The sequence below is a fragment of the Mya arenaria genome, chromosome 2 (genome assembly GCF_026914265.1).
Source record: "Mya arenaria isolate MELC-2E11 chromosome 2, ASM2691426v1".
NCBI classification, from domain to species: domain Eukaryota; kingdom Metazoa; phylum Mollusca; class Bivalvia; order Myida; family Myidae; genus Mya; species Mya arenaria.
The window spans coordinates 36,807,488-36,827,298 of NC_069123.1; the positions used below are offsets into that span (position 1 = coordinate 36,807,488).

A 19,811-nucleotide genomic window follows, 5' to 3' on the forward strand; every position below is an offset into this window, starting at 1 on the left:
ACACTGTGAGGGCAAACTTAAATGTTACGGCAAGTAGGGAAGGGAAGTCGTAATCTGACCAAAAATCTGTTCCGTTTTGCTGAGATAAGTTTATTGATCAAGGATTGCGGCTTTTGTAAATACGATTAATCAAGGCGTCATGAATCATGACTTTTCATAAATACAGAGCCACACGACTTAAAATTACATTTGGAAAAGAAAAGGTTTTAAGTATTAGTAACGGTTAGTTAAGTTTTAATCTGATAGTATTAATCATGTCTTCTGTTAAGGACAAATATAATAATGTGGTTATTATAATAACATTTTATACTTATAAATAATTAATGGAACTTTTCTACCAATCTATACGCAGCCAGGTACAGCTACAGAATTTGTTCCAACATGCAATTATTTAACTTATGAATTGAAACCACAAACACAGATGTATATAATCAAATTTCATTTTAAATTGAAATTTAACATCAATATCAGGATTAAATTTGAGCTAGCGATTATACTCCTCTCAAATTTTATCAATTCTACAATAAATCAGCACCCTGACTGCAGTAGCCGGGCACAACCCGAGTACCTGTGGCAACAAGTTTTTTCCTTGAGTAAACAGTCTGCTTTGACTCAAATTGACAAAATCAAAAAGGTGACTCATTCTGGTTAACCACTTCCATGAAACATTGGTGACAAACAATTCACCTGATGAACTGAACATACAAGTTTTGTAACCTTATAATGTTCAATCAATGTGTGCTAATGTGTTTCCATTAGGAGTTAGAGAATAATAATTGCACTGCACTTCCTTTCATTACAACCTAATGTTTAGGCTACATTTAATTCAATAAAAGCGAGCTCTTTGAAAAATTATAATAGTTGTAAAGGTCAGATGAGTATTCATATTAGCATCATCATCAGTAAGTTTAGAACACAGGCTTGCAAGCGAGGGGTCTCAGGTTTGATTCCTAGACTGGCCGCATACTTTTCTGACCCAGGGACATAGTTTAATACTAATAGCTAGTATTCCATGCCTTAAATATTCAAAGAAAAATGAAACTGACAAATGGACAGTCAACCCTCAAAATCGTGCGGGATCTAAGACTATGCAGTATTATTTGTCAAATGGGTTTTAAAATGTAAAAGCCAAAGATGGAATGATATATTTAAACGCAATCTTACCTGGACAGCGCTATTCATAAAACAGTTGTTTTCGCCAGGAGCATTTTGTAGTCCTTTTGCCGCATTGGCAAAAGACTGGCCAGTTTTACGATCCCAGGTATCATACCAGTCGCTGTTACACACTGGCAGCGCCGAGTCAATGGTATCCATGGTTACTAGTTATTTATCACTCTTGGTATCCATAGTAACTAGTTATTATCACTTTTGGTCATTTCGCTGTTGTCCACAGCACAGAAACTCATAATAGGGCATGAAAATCTGAAAAGAGATAAGAATTTAGGGTTAATTATTAATAGGTAATGGTCAATAACTATATAACAGAAACAGCCAACTTCAACATGAATCCTTACAGCGTTTTTAGGCCATTTTGGTCTTAAACACATTGTATGCAATGCAGGAAATGATGTAATGACCAGGAAATTATGTCGATGTCAAATGAATCTGTTGACCATCAGACTTTGCATGATAACAAGTACTAAGCAACTGATAATTGTTCACTTTTTATTATTTGCGACAGTATCGGGACATTAGCATTCATAATTTAATTTTAATTTGAGTAAATAAATCTGATACCTGGTTTTATCTTCAAATGAATGCTAATAATTTATAATTATGGAACCTCACAGTATGCTAAAATTTACCTTACAAAATTACAATTTCGGGCCAAATAAATAAATTTTGTGTAGATTTTCGGTTTGTTGGTAATTGGAAGTAAGTTTGACGCCCCTGAAATCGGACACCAAACTTTGGATGTGTCAATGGCCTGATAATATTGACATAACAAATGGTAAAATAGCTGTGTTGTCAAACTCTGTGTCCACTCTGTTTTTCTTGCCCCAAACTAATTTTCACAATTTATTCTTGGCTATCTGATAAAAACCATGAGTAAATATTGATACAGGGATTATGACAGTGTGTGCTGGCAAACCAGGCCGGACCTGGAAGGACTTCATGTGATCTTAATACAAGAAGAGAAAATGTTATGACTGACAGCTTATAAATAAGCAAAACAAAACTTTGCAAATGCTTATACTCTAAATAAAGGCTAGAAATCAAAATGCATTTAAAACACGAAAAAGTCAATTAAAGAATTCAAACTAAACTAAAAGAAAAGTAGTCTTGCCTTTATGCTTCCACAGAAATATGGTATAAATGATCTTATTCCTGTATTAAGGTATTTTTTCCAAAATACAAATTAAGTGCTTGAGCTCAATTATCATATTAGGGGTTTTAAGTGGTGGGCATCAGTCTGTACCTTTGCCTTATGGCCAGGTTCATAACAATTAAGGGATCAGTAATTAAAGGCAATTAAAGGCAATTACAGCCATGATCCACCTGTGATCATAAAAGAAGATGACTGGATCTGAATTAAGATAAAATGGTTGCAAAGTTAAATCAAAGAAGGGAGAGGACACTACTGAAAGATAAGATTTTTAGATTATTTTTTAGAGAATTAAAAAACTCTATAGTTTCCTTTTTATGTTTGATACAGTAATTAAAAATGACATAGTTGAGACCATAGATAAATATCTAAGAAATAAGTGATGTAAAACATTAAAAACATCAAGGAGATTAATTAAAAGTTACAAAGGGTGTTAATTGAAACAAAAAACATTGGGCCAAAATAGAATTTTTAAAAAGGTAAATCACTAAATGGAACCGAAAATAATCCTCACATTATATAGAATAACTAAAAAATGATTATTCCAAGTATATAATTTGTTTTTATATACATATAAATATAAAGACAAGATGTGTATCTCTTATGAAGCACAATGCGGTAACACTACTTGATAAAACATTATTCAATTTTCAAAAATGATAATGAAGTCCCCTACTATGTCATTTAACAAATATTTAGTTTTAATGGTCATTAGTGAAATGTCAGTCAACTTGACAAGAGACAGTCCATGCAAACAACAGTCATCAGACCGACTAATGACTATTCCTGTGGATGTCTTTTGTACTGATGCACAGCTATTCCCATGCTCATGCCTCTAGCGACTTCTTGAACCACTTGTATTCTTTAAGACCGAAATAGACCACTAGTAGTTAGAAGCACCAAAACATTATTAATTGTCTATTATTAAGTCTGAGCCTTGACCAGCCATGTTGCCCTTTTTATTACATACATATATATGGAAGAGCCAGTAGCCTTTATACCCTAGGCAATAAAAGTGTCAGTCACACAAACATTCAATTAACATCATAAACAATCTGTCAAAATATTAATTTGGTATGAACTTGAACATCTTTTCATATTTATGATATTATTTTTTATTTTAAAATTTCAATCTAGATTTGGTTTCATTTCAATGCAGCAGGAAAAAGAAAAAAGAAATTATTTTAGAATGTGTTTTGCACAAAATAATATTATTACTAAAACAAACAAAAATTGTAATACATGTACTTTGATTGATAAATTAAGTAGTAGAATCAATACAAGCAGATTAGCAGATGTGGAAAAAGTGTATCAAGCCAACAATGCTTTGATCCATGCAACATTATGATAGTTAAGATTGCAAGGAATGTATTTTATTTGTTTGTATTGTTGTGTCTATCAACAAATGTGTGAATGTCAAATGCCTTACCACAGCAGGTTTCATGTCAGATGTAAGTCACAGGAGAATGCCAACGTACTAAATACATGTACACACAAACACTGTACATGTAAGATGCATTTGAAACTTAAAAGGAAACACTTTAAGTACAAGTTATTCCATAAAAGACATTTCCAACCAAGTTTGATTATAATTAAAAAGTACATGCCCATAATGTATATTTTTTATGTACATCAATTAAGTGTAAAAATTATTTGCACAGCATAATACAATAATACAATTACTTTATTTTGTTACATTACAAATAAGACCTTATAAAAATCTAGTTTATATAAGATAATACTTCTTACACCAGCTAATTGAGTCAAAGGCTACGCCAGACAACAAAATTGGATCAAAGGAGTCGCCGAATACAATACAGGTGTTGTACAGGTGTGTATTAGTCATTCTTAATTACTGGTCAAAGACTCAATTGTTGACTCACACTTTGTTATTGACCATCAGAATATGATATAAACATTTTCATATGCAATATTTCGTAATTACGTTTTTGCAACAGCTGCAAAATCGTGATCACAAATAGTAAATAAATTGTACGACCCGGCCAGGTACGGCCGTCACGCCAGGTAAACACGGTCGGCAAGTTCCGTGAGAAAGAGTAAATCGTTAATTTTAGAATATTATAACTCACTAGATAAAAAAGAAATAAAGAGAGCTTACCAGAATGTCTTAGTGAAGCGATTTATCCAAAAATATCCAATCTAAAACACTTGTTTCAAGTGAATTTCACAGGTAAATCCAAATGTGTTACGCGCACCTACCTATCGTCGCCATTACCGTGTGTCAATATAGTGCGGAGTGATATCTGTGACGTAGGTGTCTCATTTGAATGACAATTGAACAATCCCCGTGGGCGGCGAAGGACGAACTAGTTGTAAAACTTTTTGCGACTCCGCACTACGAGCGTAGTAAGAAATAGTCCGTTTGCTTAGATGAGTAACCTGTGTGTTGTATGAAACGTTTTTCTTTTATTCAATCCTTTTTATTTTATTCTTAAGAAGAAGAAGAAGAAGAAGAAGAAGAAGAAGAAGAAGAAGAAGAAGAAGAAGAAGAAGAAGAAGAAGAAGAGGAAAAAGAACAACAACAACAACAACAAAACAACAAAAACAACAGCAACAACAACACCAATAATAATAATGATAATAATAATAATAATAATAATAATTATAATAATAAAAAATAATGATAATAAACATCGACAGAAAAATGAATACAGTAAGTAGGCCCATTCGTCAAGGTATGCTTTATTTAACAAATTTCCTCACCTGAATTGAATACACTTATTTATCTATTTACTTCGGGAAGTAATTCATGTTTAGTGATTTAATTTAATTGAGGCAGTTATAAGTAAAATTTAAAACATAGTCCGAACAGAGAATGATATATAAACAACCAATATAAGCTTTTATACAGTGGAGAAGTTTTTTACTCTCAATTTATATTTACCACAAGTAATACAATTGTGTAAAGCTGCACTCTCACAGATTGAACGTTTTGACATCCTTTTCTTATTTTTTGTCTTGGAACGAGCCAATTTTTTGCGAAAATCCATGGAAACCAGCTATATAAGACTGCTGACAAAAAATAGATCGCAGATATTTAAATTGAAAAATTGATGTTTTATGCACGGTAACGGTTTAAGCTATAAAACATTATGTGTCGAACGGAAACGTTGTAAAAACGGTATATCTGTGAGAGTTGCAGCTTTAAATATACCACGAAAAGGATGAATACATGTCAAAAACAATGGTTCTTATGAAGGATATCGAGTTTAATTTGAAAAAAAAAATGTGCACAAAACACTGTAAATTTAATACTACCTTACGAGACGATAGTAGATCATAGTAAATCTTTTAGCACTCATCAATCATTTAATATTTTTGCGTTATCAGCTATCAAATACACGGTAACAGTCTTGTTATCAGTAATCAATATCTTTCATGCATTAAAGGTATATCACTCAAAATTTATGTTTGTTATACATGTGTGTGTATTGATTTTGAATAAGAGTAAACATATAATTAACATACATTCATCTTGCTTCTAGTTTCAAATGAAAGGGAGGTGACTTAACAATATAAGTTGGTTTTGCTAAGTTTACTTCTATTTTCTTGCGAAATTTAAATGAAAGGGAGGTAATTTAACATTTAGTTTTATTGAATTTTGAACCGCGTTTTCTTCAGATATGGATGTAAAGAAAATACTCAAAAAAGAACTGAACTCCTATTTCGTACAGAAAGGGAAATACTGCAGTATGTTTGATGAAAATACGCCCAGAGTATCCAATTAGAAACATTTAAGCTATTGTTTTCTAATAACACGTTGAAAGAACATTTGAAAACCACCCCTAGCCTGGGTTACCTGCCCTTACCATTTGTTGTGTTGGGAACCAGACAACAAAACCACCCCTACCTTTTTGACATTGTTGTTGTCGTATTTATAAATGTCTGTCCGCGCCCTATCATGGTATCATTATGGATTGACCCCGTCACATCCCCAAGTGTGTCTTAAAAATAAATTGAAACCAAAGGGTTAGTTTTGCCACCACCGGTTGATGGGATATTCGCCAAAGGAGTAATTTTGTACTTAAAACACCGAGAGACCCGCTAGGAATGACATCTAGATTAGTCCTAAAGCTTTAACATACTGGGTGTGTAAGCTTATTTAAACTCGCACTCGGGCCTTGCCCATTCTGCGAGTGCTCCGTTAAGATTGTTAGTCATTTTAGGTTTTTGAAGCATAGTGCACAGACAGAATGTAACCCTGGTTAGAGCTACCCTGGTTCTTTAACGTGCACCAGTGTATAGCACTGTCACACGGGACCCCCATTTAACGTCCCTCCCGGAAGACGATTAGTTTTTTTTTGGTGATGCGACGGGGTTCGAACCTGCGACCCCTGTATTGATAATCCAGTGTATTACCTCAAGACCACGGATCCGCCGCTTTTTCATACACAAGTTTCCAGTGGTTTTATAGGTGAGCAAGAGGATGTTACAAGCACTAAGCACGCGGTGCGCGGCTAGCGGTACTCAGACATGATCAGACACTGAGGACATCTTAGCAACACACGTCGTACCGTTCAATCGAAAAATTGGGTATTTGTTTGAGAAGTTAGAATATCTATCATTTCGAATATAATAGTTCATTTGGTCAGTTTAGGCAATGCTTGGTTGATTGAGCAAGATAAATTTTCAATTTTCAAGTTTGTGACACTTGGTTCTATAAATTAAAATAAAATTCCTTATCTTGCAATCTTTGTCGTACGTCCGTGGATAACATATGGCCCAATCCACAGGCGTCTGAATCATTGTTTGTCACTAAAATGTTGATTAAACCCACATCTGGAGATATTTAGTGTCTTTGATATACAAAAAAGGGAGTAATAATGTACCCAAAATGGTTTTAATCAACATTTTAGTGACAAACAATTATTCAGACGCCTGTGGCCCCATCGTTATGAATTGGTTTTCACCTTGGGAATTATATTTACAAAAATGTATCTTCTGGTCCACTTCCCTCGTTTAGAACCAATGTTTCCGCTTCCCGGGGACGGGGTGCGGGTTGGAGCCAGGCAGAAACCTTACCTTTCATGTCATGCCGACTGGGGTCAAATTGAAATAAAGAAAGATAACCTCATCAAAGAGGCTTTTTGAAATTGTAACCTATTATCTCCCTTGGTCAAGCTGCGCAAAGGGCGATAAAAGGTGACCGTCAATTTCCCCCATTTCATTCATCTTAAACTCCGGTGGAAAGGACCCTTTTCCGTGAAAAGGAATTTTTGCTGACATCAATAGCCAAACTGTACTTACCTTGTCTCTTATACTTTATTCCAATGGAAAGCATGTTGCGCATGTTTTGTAACGTAGAGTTTCGGTAGTTGACCGAATCTTGTCGCTTACCAAACGTCCTTGAAAGGGTACTGCATGAACAAATGACAATAATATTTTGACTTTGATTTCATTGTTTTGTCTAAAATGGAACATTTAAGTTTACTGTGTCCAAAAACTGAAAAAACTCCAACGTTTTCGGACAAAAAGTTTAAGGTTCAAGTACGACATTACCCGAAAGTCAAATTTGATCTCTGTTTTCTTCACAAGCACGGATTCGATATTTTATTATAAAGATATAAAGTAAAATCACTTTGCATATATGGTTCGACATTTTAGTTGTAAGGTCAAGGAAATGTTGAGGTAATTCTCATTTCTGTAAAATGCATTTGGAACACATCCATATAAACGACGTGATGCCGAAACAGACCATGACAAAAACCATCTGTAGTGGTGGTGTTAGTGGTGGTGTTAGAAGTTTATACTCCGGGTCCCGGCGTGAGCACATTGAAGGGTCCCAGAGTGACAGTTCAACCACCGCACACCTATCCTGGGCGGTGAACCAGTACTAGGTGCCTTCACTTCTGCAAGGAACTGACAACTTCTGTACATGCCAGGGGCAGTGGTACAGTGCGAATGGTCGTAGAAAATATTTCATAACCAATCACAACAGAAGTGACCTGGTCCGCCCGGGAATCGAACCCGGGTTGTCCGATTAACAGTCCAACGCTCTACCGACTGAGCTAACCGGGCGAACCATCTGTAATAAAATGTTTGCCTATATCCGTACTTAATTATATAGGGGACATTGACGACCTCATAATTTTGTAATTCTTTTATCATCATTCCGACATCTGTACAAACAATTGCGTCACATTATGAAACACGACGGCCATTGTTTCAGCAAGAAATGTAACAACGGCAACCTGATTGTGTTTTTCTAAATACTAGTAAATATACTATTACTGTATGTGGGCTATGTGTAATTAACACTTTAAGAGAATCGCCAAATACATTCAGGTGCCAGCTTTATAAAAGGGATTCATATAGATAACTGTTTAAAACTTTACTTCATTCATTGCTAGCGTTTCTTATCGCGCTGTTGGTACATATAGTGCCATCTCTGCTTTGCCATTAACAGCAACGCAGCCCGGCCAGTGTACACGTAGCTCCCTCAGTCAGAGGTAGGTGATATCTTGGTACCATATTGGATTGTTTTCGTTGCTTTCGTTCGTTCAATAATTCTCATATCAGAATAATAGCCAGTTATATCGTGCATTAATTAATGAGCTTCTTTTTGAGCGGTTAGCTTGACAATATACATAGTTCAAAACAGTTGGGAAGAATTTCAGCTAACTCTTCGTATATCATAAAAGTAGGGACACAGAAACAATCACAAAATCTGATACACTATTCTCATGCATATGTACATCAGCTTGAATTTCTCCAGTTTGTTTTCTACAGCCATGAAACTGCTTCTTCTATTCAACCTCGTGTTCGTGGCGCATGGAAGCTTGCTCCAGACACGTGAGTACATTCAGTGATATATTATAGTATTCAGAACTCCTCGGCCATTATTACCGAAAACAACCTCGTATGTATGCCGGTATATCAGTTGAAGTTGTTCGGATTTTTTTTGATTATATCATTAATTAAATGTAGTGTTTAAGAGTTGTATTTATTCATATAAGTTTAAATTGATTGCCAGTGAAGTGTATCTGCGCAAAAATGATTAAGATTGCCAAACGTTAAGTCATAAAGTTTAACTGCTAAATAAAAATTACTACGCGATCTTCTTGCAGCGGACTTAAACGTACCACTTTTTGAGTATGTAAACCGTCCAAATACATCCGAGGTTGTTTTCGATAAAAATGGCCGAGGAGCTCTGAATGATATTATAGTTCAGTCTTAGACCGATTTCTACACAGTGATCTCTATTGACTAGCAGATAAGCGCTCTGCCACGTTCTCATCATTTCATTACGTTGCGTCCATATCGAAATGTCGTGATGATCAGATTTTAAGAGATTGGAAAGTTGCTCCATTGCAGCTATTTAAAGTGATACTCTTATTCATAATCAATACATACACATGCATAACACACATACCTTTGAGTGATAAACCTTTAAATAACTACTTCCTAAATACTAGTAATGCATTTATGGAAAATATTAATGACTGATGACAAGATTGTAATTGTATATAAAATAGCTAAATACGCAAAAATATTAAATGATTGGTGAGTGCTAAAAGATTTACTGCGATCAACTGTCGTCTCAAAGGATGGAAATACCGTGTTTCTCTGTATCATTCATAAAAACCCTATTTCACCGTTTGTAACAAATGAATGCTAATACCGTTAAAAAACTTCCAACTGCATTAAACTAAAATAAAATTACGGATACACGTAATATGTTAATGAACAGTTTTTATTGATGAGCGATGAGTCAAGATTAATGTGCAAATGTGCAATGAATTGAACATTGGATGAAATAAAATAAACGTATCGCAATATTGACATTGACTGGACAAACGTAATCACGTGCTGTTTTCAATTGAAACCGATAAAAGAATATTTGAAAAACATATACATATGGATAGATTAAGAGTATCACAATATATATCGCGATCCATTTTTTGGCGTATACGGTTACAACCCTAATTGTACACATTGACTGGACGAGAGCCGTCACGTGGTGTTTAACTGAAACCGATTAAATAATCCCCCCCCAACTATACTTATAGTTTGAACTTTTATTTTCAACTAATTTGTTAACTTTACAAACCAATTCATGGCACCCTTTGATGATTTTCATCAATGGTCTTTCTTGTTTTAAATTGATATGAATTTTCAGTTAAGCGCGCCGGTTCAAACTGTGGGTCGCAGACGTTGTTTACTGAAAACAACGGCCACATACAAAGCCATGATTCGTACGTCTCCGGAGCCAACTATTACGAAAATATGGATTGCACATGGGTTATCGAGGCGCCAGCTGGGTTGAAGGTAGAGCTCGTTCCAGTTACCTTTCACCTGGAGAATGATAACGAGTGAGTATTCGTCATAGCGTCATTAGGTGGCAACATCGTTCAGAGATGGTGTACAAAGGATATAATTATGAACATGCTATATATAGTATGTATATGTATGATTATACCCTTTTCCCCACCAACCTTGACCGATACTTCTTATGCTTCAATCAACTAAACTTATTTTGCCGTTTGATTTAGAGCTGTTGTCAATTGACCATTAAAATGCAGTTGAACTTCGATCGGAAGACAAGAATCATCCATTTGTTTTTATTATAAAAGGTCAAAGCATAAGATCCCGTACCGATTGTTAGGTGTGTGAATATCAGCCATAAACGCTTTCTAAACATCAATCGACTGCATTATTAAAATATGAGTCTGGTATTAATTTATTTATGTTTAGGTTGAAAATGCATATGCATGACAACGCAGTTTTGTCCTTCGACCCAAATCCAACTGTTATTGGAACGAGATATTTATAGTAACGTCAGGTTTCGACTCAATTTAACACTTACTTGTCCGTTGTATTTGCGACTATATTTAGATAGTCATACAATTTTACGCTATTTTGTATCTTGCTCTAGTTGCGCCTATGACTACATCGAGCTGTTTGATGGTAATGGTGTAGGCGCTCCTTCCATGGGCAAGTACTGCGGCGGCGTATTCGCTCCAATCTCTTCTACCGGAAAATACCTCACTGTACGCTTTGTAACGGACGACAGCTACCACGAGTCAGGATTTGATTTATTCTACAATTTCACATCAACCATTATTCGTAAGTATTACGGCATAAAATGCATTGTTTTGCACTGATAAGTTCAAATACGTATCAATGACATCCGTATCATAGCCATCCAGATAAAACATGTTCAGGCATAAGTCTGTTGTTTTGTGTGTGTGCTTTTCTGCAACTTTTGGTCAACTTTTAATTTTAATTTTAATATGTTATAATACACTGATCAATGCATATTCTAAAGGGTTTAAGTATTGAAGAAACAACCTCAGTGGTCATTAAAAATTCACGACTGATCATTTTTATGATAAAAAAAATCATATCTTAAAAAGTGTCCGAATTGGTTGCGGTACAAAAAGATAAGTTTAAATCTCTTTGATCGATTCATCTTTAGTATTGAATCAGTTGCTCACAAAGTCATTCTTTAAATGTGTTGTTTCTATGTCATGGTTTTGTCAGTCTAGCCAGTTTAAATGCGGTCACGGTCAATTGCTACAATGTACATCAAATCTTATATGCGTTTCCCTGTCAGGTCAATTGTAACGCTAACCGGTTCGAATATGGTTACTCTCAAACGTTATAAGGAGTAACAAATATTTCAGATCAATGTCACGCCAGCCGGTTCAATTTCGGTATCGGTCAGACGTTATAACGTACTCAAAATCTCAACGTTTTTCTTTCAGACCAATGTCACGTTAGCCAGTTTAGATGCAGTAACGGTGACTGCATTGACGCCTCTCTACACTGCGATAACTCGCCAAATGATTGTTCGGACAACAGTGATGAAATGGACTGTGGTGGAGTTAGCGGAGGAGGTAAAACAATCGTTTCTAGGTCACACCAAATTGAGGTTTCTTCCGACGGATTTAATCTGTACAAAACAACCCCTACGGTCTGAAATTAGTCAGTGAATGATAAAAATGCAGTTTTTTTATGAGAACATTCTAAATCAACTCTTTGAATCAACATGCTATACATGTTTAAGAACAAACTTTCCACATACTTCTTTTCATAAAGTAATACTTTTTTCTTTGTGATTTTAAACGTTTATGGAGTCCATAGTAAGTAATTATACTCGAATACAGATGTCAAAGAAAGTAGACGCGCGTCAAATGTCACAAGCTTCTTATTTCCATGTATGTTTTGTACATACATGAATAAAAACACCAAATAATTAATATTTCACAATGTTGTCTTGTATCTCATTTCTCAGGTTGCCAAGCTTACCAGTTCACCTGCAAAAATAAACAATGTGTGTCACGTGACTATCTGTGCGACGGAGACGATGACTGTACTGACAACTCAGACGAGCTTCCGGAGACATGCCACATGAACGCTCAAAGTAAGCCCTATTAACCCTCTATTGCGTTATAAAGGATCGCTAAGGGTACGCCCTCTATCGCGTTATAAAGGATCGCTTAGGGTACGTCCTCTATCGCGTTTAATAGGATCGCTTAGGGTACGCCATTTATCACGTTATATTGGATTGCTCAGGTAACACCCTCTATCTGTTAATATAGGATCGCTCATGGTAATTCTTTTTTCGCGTAATATAGGATCGCTCTTGGTACGCCCTCTATCGCGCTATATAGGATCACTCAGGGTAATTCCTTTTTCGCGTAATATAGGATCGCTCTTGGTACGCCCTCTATCGCGCTCTATAGGATCGCTCAGGGTAATTCCCTTTTCGCGTAATATAGGATCGCTCTTGGTACGCCCTCTATCGCGCTATATAGGATCACTCAGGCTATGCCCTTTTCGCGTAATATAGGAATGCTCCGGGTTCGCCCTCTATCGGATAATATAGGATCGCTCTAGGTGCGCCCTCTCTCGTGTTATATAGGATTGATCAAGACACGCCCTCTATCGCGTTAAATTGGATTTCTCAGGGTACGCCCTCTATTGCGTTATATAGAATTGCTGATGGAAAGTCCATTATTGCGTTAAAGAGGATTGCCCGGGGTACGCCCTCTATCGCTTTTATAAAGGATCACCCAGGGTACGTCCTCTATCGCGTTGTATATACATTTAATTGCTGATGGTAAGTCCTCTATCGCGTGATATAGGATTGCTCCGGGTTTATCGCCCTTTATATTCTCGCTCAGAATATCACTACATCCGACGTAATATATGAGTTTCAGCAGTATCCATTTTTTTCTCGTGCACAGACCTGCGGCTATGTGGAGAGAAAACCAAGGCTGGAGCGTCTGGATCCATCACCAGCCAAAACTACCCGAACGCTTATCCAAACGACGTTCACTGCGTCTACCGAATACAGGCGCCGCCCGGAACACACGTATGACACTTACACTACTAAACATTTCACAAACGCCTCGCAGTCGTTACTTCACTTTACAATAACCAAAATGGGAGATCAATGCTTACTTTGGATAAGAGCGCTGAAAGCGTTAAAAGGCTGTAGGTGCGACAAGCCTGATTCTACCCTTTTGTAAACAATTCTATTCACAGGCAATACAAATCGAATCCTTAAAGATCTTTTGAGTAGGCCCTAACTACTATGATAGCTGCCTGTTATTGACGGAAATTGATAAATTTTTTAAGCAATAAGCCAGTTTCATAACATTCATTGATAAACCTATTTGTACTACGATATATCTTCATTGAGTTCATAACGCAAATTTGTTGCTAGAGTAGAGTTATTAAAATGAAACCTAATATATTTACTATTTGTTATAGATTAAGTAAGACAGGTTTTATAAGACAATAAATTTCCATTTTCTGCGTAATGATCTATAATTATCTATTTCCCTGAGTTCGTCACCAAGATTTATTCAAGATTATTTAACTTGCTTTTAAATTCACATTAAAGGTGAAATCTTATGAACGTATATACATAAAGTGGTGTTTTAATTCGCACTATTCTAAACACCGTACGTCAATTTTGTAACCCTGGCGCATTGATAATTTTACTTAATTTGTCAAAAAGTCTGACGATACCTTATTTCGATTTGCGGGACTTACGTTTATATGCTTTCGGCCAATAGCCTAAAAACTGAATGCAAACAAGCGTGCTTTTGGACTAATTTTAGCACGTACATACATGCTTTTGATAATTGTAACTTCTCGGCAATTTCAGTCATCGGTTAGCAAACGTATGTCCGGCAAAATACCTGATAAATAGGTTTAAAAAAATACGAAAATGTGAACGGGCCGCCGGCGATTAACACAATTATAATTACGCTAAGTAGACCCATTTGATAACGTTAAACAATGTGCTGAAATGCATGATTTTAATATGCCTCTTAATTACGCTTTGGATAAACTTGAAATAAAATTCAAATTAAAAGAAAGCCAGCATCATACTCTTCGCAATGTGTTCCATTGAATACGTTCATTGACCGTTAAAAACACATACAGCACGGTTTCAATAAGGGGGCACCCATGATGGAATATTTCTAAAGACCCAATAATTTCCGAGGTCATTGCTGACTGTTTACTTTCAGGTTATATTATACACACATTGCTAATCGTGGTCCAATGTCAAGATAAAAATACGGACATAAATGTACTACTCTGTTTTGCCCCTTTTTCAGAACATCCATTTCACATTCGACAGCTTGTTCAACTTGGAACCTGATACCACGTGTGATTACGACTGGGTGAAGGTCACGGGCGATGCTGATAAATATAACCATGGTAACCGCCATGAATATAACTCGCCTACTTAAACACAATCTATTTCGCTCTAAATGACATTGAAACGTTTAAATAATACGCTTTTAGCAGAACTATCGATCTATTACCATGGACTGTTAACATTTGAGTTGGCATATTTACCAAAAAGCAATTTGGCAAAAGAGAAAATGTTACAAAGAATTATGCGGTGTAACAAGAAAAAAATCAAAGTTTTAATCTTCCGTTAAAGTGACACTTTTATTTAAAACCAATACAGACACATGTATAACAAACTTCAATTTTGACTGATAAACCTATTACTTCTTACAAGACAATGTATTTATGAAACATATTACTTACTTATAACACGATTGTAACCGTGTTTTTAATAGCAGGAAGCGCAAACATATTAAATGATTGGTGAATGCTAAAAGATTTAATATAGTCTACTATAGTCTCATGAGGTAGAAATACCGTGTTTTATTTGCATTTCTTTCAAATTGAACTCGGTATCCTTCATAAGAACCATTGTGTTCGATATTTATGAATCCTTTTTTGAAATATTAAAACAATATTATTAATTGTGGTAAATCTGATCCGGGAGTAAGAGAGCATCTTTATCTATCAGGTCTGACTTAGTTATATACATTACTTCGGTAGCCGCCTGTTAATGGTGCGAGAAACTAGGTCATATATTCTCAAATTTAACAGAACTAAATTACCATCTTTATATTTTACGCTTGAGCAGAATTTGCAATTACTTATATATCCCGCCCTTACAGGACCCTTTTGTGGAAACTCTACCCCCGCTGCATTCAGCGTACCCGGAGACCACGCCTTCGTAGCCTTCTTCACGGACGACTCTGACACCTACCCTGGCTTCAGTCTCGCCTGGAATTCTAACTAGATGACTAGAGTCACTGGTAAATGTTTACACTAAATACACTAAATACAATTATAGAAGACACTGTAGTCACTGGTATAAATTTCACACTAAATGTAATTTCTCATAGAGGTAATATTTAAATTAGACGAGAGTAGTTCGTGTTCTATATTCTCCCTTCTATATTACAGATTTAGTCCACTGGCAGAATCACAGGAAAGAACAGTGTTTAACTGTGTTGTTCAGTTACGTTGGCATACGCAAATAAATAAAACAAAGTATTCCGGCTTTCATCATTTATATTTAGTTTTTGGGGGATGATGATAATTAGTTTTGATATCAGGTGTCACATGTTCTGTGTGCGCATGTTCTAAACCTACCATAGTATATTAGGGAACATCTAAAACAGTCTTGTGAATGTAAAGGTCAAAAGTTACTGAATTGCTGACACTATTGAGAGAAGAGAAGTGCAACATTGATGACAATGGGCAAAATCCTGACAATGACATGAGTTTAATTTGAAACAATTTGAATTTATTTACCAGAACGCGATCCTTGGACTTATCGTACCATGAAAGATCTTTACCCAGATATTTTGGATGCCTGACACAAATCGTTAAATTTACTTCGAACTTGACCTCACAACTGATATTTTTACCTTTACAAGTTTGTAATCTCTGGTTTTAAATACATTGATGGACGAACTATAATTAAGTGTGTTTACTGTACGAGAAGCCATTCGCCTATAAATAATTTTCTTATTATTTTCGTATTGTGTATCATATGAGCCTTAAAATCGCCAAGCATTGTGGTACTACTCATACTTAGAAAAAGATCGACAATTATATCAATTAAGTTAATTGTTAAATTTCGTTTCATTAAATTACTTCAGTTTTTACAATTCATGTTTTACCTAATTACACTGCAATTGCTACACATCGGTTCATTGGCATCACAACATATTCGTTGGCATCACAGCTTTTACAAATCGAGCCTAGTGCACCATCACATGCAGAATAGCGAATAAAGTTGTTAAATTTGTCACGAGGCATTTGTGTCAATAAAGAGCTACAATTATGTGAAGGAACGATACAACTTGTGATAGAAAGTTTTCCCACGATGTCAACATTAAGCTCAAGCAAATAATTCGGGTTAACATGATCGAATTCTACATTTTACACAGCACACTCTTATGTTTTTGTTTTTAATTTAACTCGTATAGACATTTACGAACGAAACTAAGTGACCATACTCCCCGTTAACGCCCATTTCACAATCGTTGATATTTCAACGGAATACGCGTTCGAGCATTTTCAACATATAACAAACTGTTATGGTTCCAACGATTACCCGCAGCCTTGCTTCTTTATTAAAAGTAGTTGTTTTGAACTAGATACATAAACTTATGTATTGTACTGTACAAACTATTTAAAACAATTTTAACAGTGCTTGTGATTATGAATTTTAAATATAATGGAAATAAAAACCTTTTGTTAATAGTAAACAGAGAATATTTGCTTATTTTATTGTAAGATCGGATTTTATTTCACGAGTGTCATATTTTTTATTCTATGACAACGAGTGCTTAAATAAAACTGATACTTCAGGTAAGAGATATGTCAAAACAGTGTACTTTGATACTGCCGATCATTTAAAACAGTCTTAGGTGAATGGCACATTTCCTGGAGCCACATGAGCAACTAGTGAGAAGTCTTGAAGAGTAAATATGGTACGTACCATGTTGGCCGAGATCATGGAAGCAGAAGTACTTTCTCGGTTACATTTAAATAGAGAGTGCAAGGGTTGCCAAGTTGGGTTAGCAGAGTTTTCTTGTAGTGATGAAAGGATTGCGCAATAGTTCGGGAAAGGTAGTTTATTCCTGGCTTTTAGAGCCCGGAAATAAAGCAAGTAAGAAATAGTAAGTATTGCGCAGAAGTTCAGGCAAACTGGGGACTTTCCTGGCATGTTTGGACAACACTGTGCCGTTAAAAGCCCGATGTGTACAGCCTTTGTAAAACGAGTAAACGAAGCCCGGGACACGCAGTAGACATAAAAGATATGGTGTTGTAATAGAAACAATTAACAATAGCCATAGGAGGGTTATGCTCATAATGATAAGTTCCGAAGCTCAGTAGTTACCAAGCCGGAATTATGTTTTCTGGAAGTGTAAGATAAGCTTTGAGGTAGCACTGTCTAAAGTCTTAAAGTAGTTTTACTTCTGTGTAGCGATGTAAGTTGTCCTACAAGCAGACTGTGTTGCTGTCTGGCAATGCAGTCACAGCATTGCTGCACTGGATGATGGCTACACATCTTCTTTCTATGCTGGAGTCCCAACAGGTCTCTCAACGTTTTGAAAATGTTCTGTCTCACACATGGGTAGAGAGGGGGTGCTTTTCTCGCTGCCGGTGGCCATTGATAGTCACCTCATATGGCAGGTCTTTCTTTGTGTTACCAATATGGTAGTTGTGTGGGCAATTAAAGGTATTGATACTGGCCGTCTCTTCATGGAGACCGACTCTCCATATTTCAGTCGTGAGTTCGTCACAGGACACGGGAGGTCATCTCCACTTGGCGTTATTGGGCAAAGCGTTGGTGAGGTCTTCAGGCTAACTTGAGCAATGTCCTCCAGATCTACAACCAAAACACGAATCGGCTGTATCTTAAGAGATAGTGAGATCTGGAGGGGTGTTTGTCGCATCATATGTCTTGGAGATAAATTCTATTACGAAATTTAAAAATACATTTCGGTCATATAGCAAATAACCCTTTGTCAAAATGGGCTATTGTGATGTATGCCACACTTTTCACATTTTAATTTTAAGTATAAAATAAGTAGAAGAGTTATTTTTCATTAGACTAGTATTCCATGCTCATACTGGGTGAGATGTTCTCTCACACCTTGAGTTAAGATTATATTTTCAGTTAATGTTTTATATTGCATACAAAAAAGCTCCCAACCATGCGAGATGATCTGTCTTATTCTTAAGTAGGAGTATATTTTAGTATTTTTACATCGAGAGAGATGATCTGTTTCTTGAAGTACTAATACAATCTAAAATGTGAAATGTAATTATATTTTAAAACTGTCAAACTATTCTCCAAGACACAGATTCTGTGATTGGTAGCTTGAATTCTGGAAGGCCTGATGACAAGTGAAACTCATCAGTAACTAATACAGTGGATTGTCTCTGGAATAACACATATACGCTTTGGGGTATCTCGTCTGAAGCCTCAAATTAGTCCGACCAGTTCTCATTTAAAGGGTCTCTCTGGGGTTCAACTGCTTCAAAGTAGGTCATAAGCCTTGAAGTTTGAAGTATCTGAGTCCATCCGAGGTCAAACAAGTCTGCTATCGTCATGTATCCCCCATCTTAATAAAAGGACGGTGGAGCGTGTGGTATTGTTCGATACTGGTAGATATGTGAAAGGGAGATAGCCGGGAAACAGGACCTCGGAAGAGAGGAGACCGAACAGAGGCGTCATGCCAGGAGCATGCTTGCTGTAGTTGAAGTTAAAAGCCACTTTCTTAGACGAATGTATTGGTTATGCAGATACCTTAATGAAAGGCAATTGTCCCAAATAACCTATGTAAATTGGTATCCGAACGTAGGCTGGAAATTACCGCACAACACAGGCCGGAATAGTTTAACAATAACACAGGTTGATATGCATATTCTTACCAATGATACAGTCATCGGCCTTGAGGAACCGGTTTCAGAAACCGAAGACCTGCTTTCAGGTCATTTCTGGTAGTGTCTCTGTCCAGTCTTTTTCATCGGTTGACACATAAATAGTGCCTAATTTTCTCTCACCTGATCCTGAGGCGATAACATTACCTTTAGTTTGGTTGTCATTTTTACCAAAAAATGGTTTCGATAAAATGTTTTGAATTTGAAAACTAATTATATATTCGACCTCAGC

The 19,811-nt window shown here is 36.0% G+C and overlaps 2 protein-coding genes across 3 annotated transcripts in view; one reads left to right on the top strand and one right to left on the bottom strand.

Annotated features, from left to right (window-relative positions):
• LOC128208776 (uncharacterized) overlaps nt 1-4,593 on the bottom strand; it is a 35,265-nt gene extending 30,672 nt beyond the window's left edge. For both annotated transcript variants that reach the window (XM_052912383.1, XM_052912375.1), the window contains exons 1-2: nt 4,446-4,593; nt 1,165-1,422 (exon numbers count right to left, since the gene is read on the bottom strand). In XM_052912383.1, coding sequence (XP_052768343.1) covers nt 1,165-1,314 — 150 coding nt within the window. In that variant the 5' untranslated portion in view covers nt 1,315-1,422; nt 4,446-4,593. The remainder of the gene's footprint in view (nt 1-1,164; nt 1,423-4,445) is intronic.
• A 4,485-nt stretch (nt 4,594-9,078) lies between these two features.
• LOC128214674 (low-density lipoprotein receptor-related protein 12-like) lies at nt 9,079-15,914 on the top strand. Its single transcript, XM_052921270.1, has 8 exons — nt 9,079-9,139; nt 10,467-10,659; nt 11,223-11,413; nt 12,055-12,186; nt 12,585-12,713; nt 13,540-13,667; nt 14,926-15,028; nt 15,790-15,914. Exons 1-8 carry the CDS (start codon nt 9,079-9,081, stop codon nt 15,912-15,914), a joined length of 1,062 nt encoding a protein of 353 aa, XP_052777230.1.
• The last annotated feature ends 3,897 nt before the right edge of the window (nt 15,915-19,811 follow it).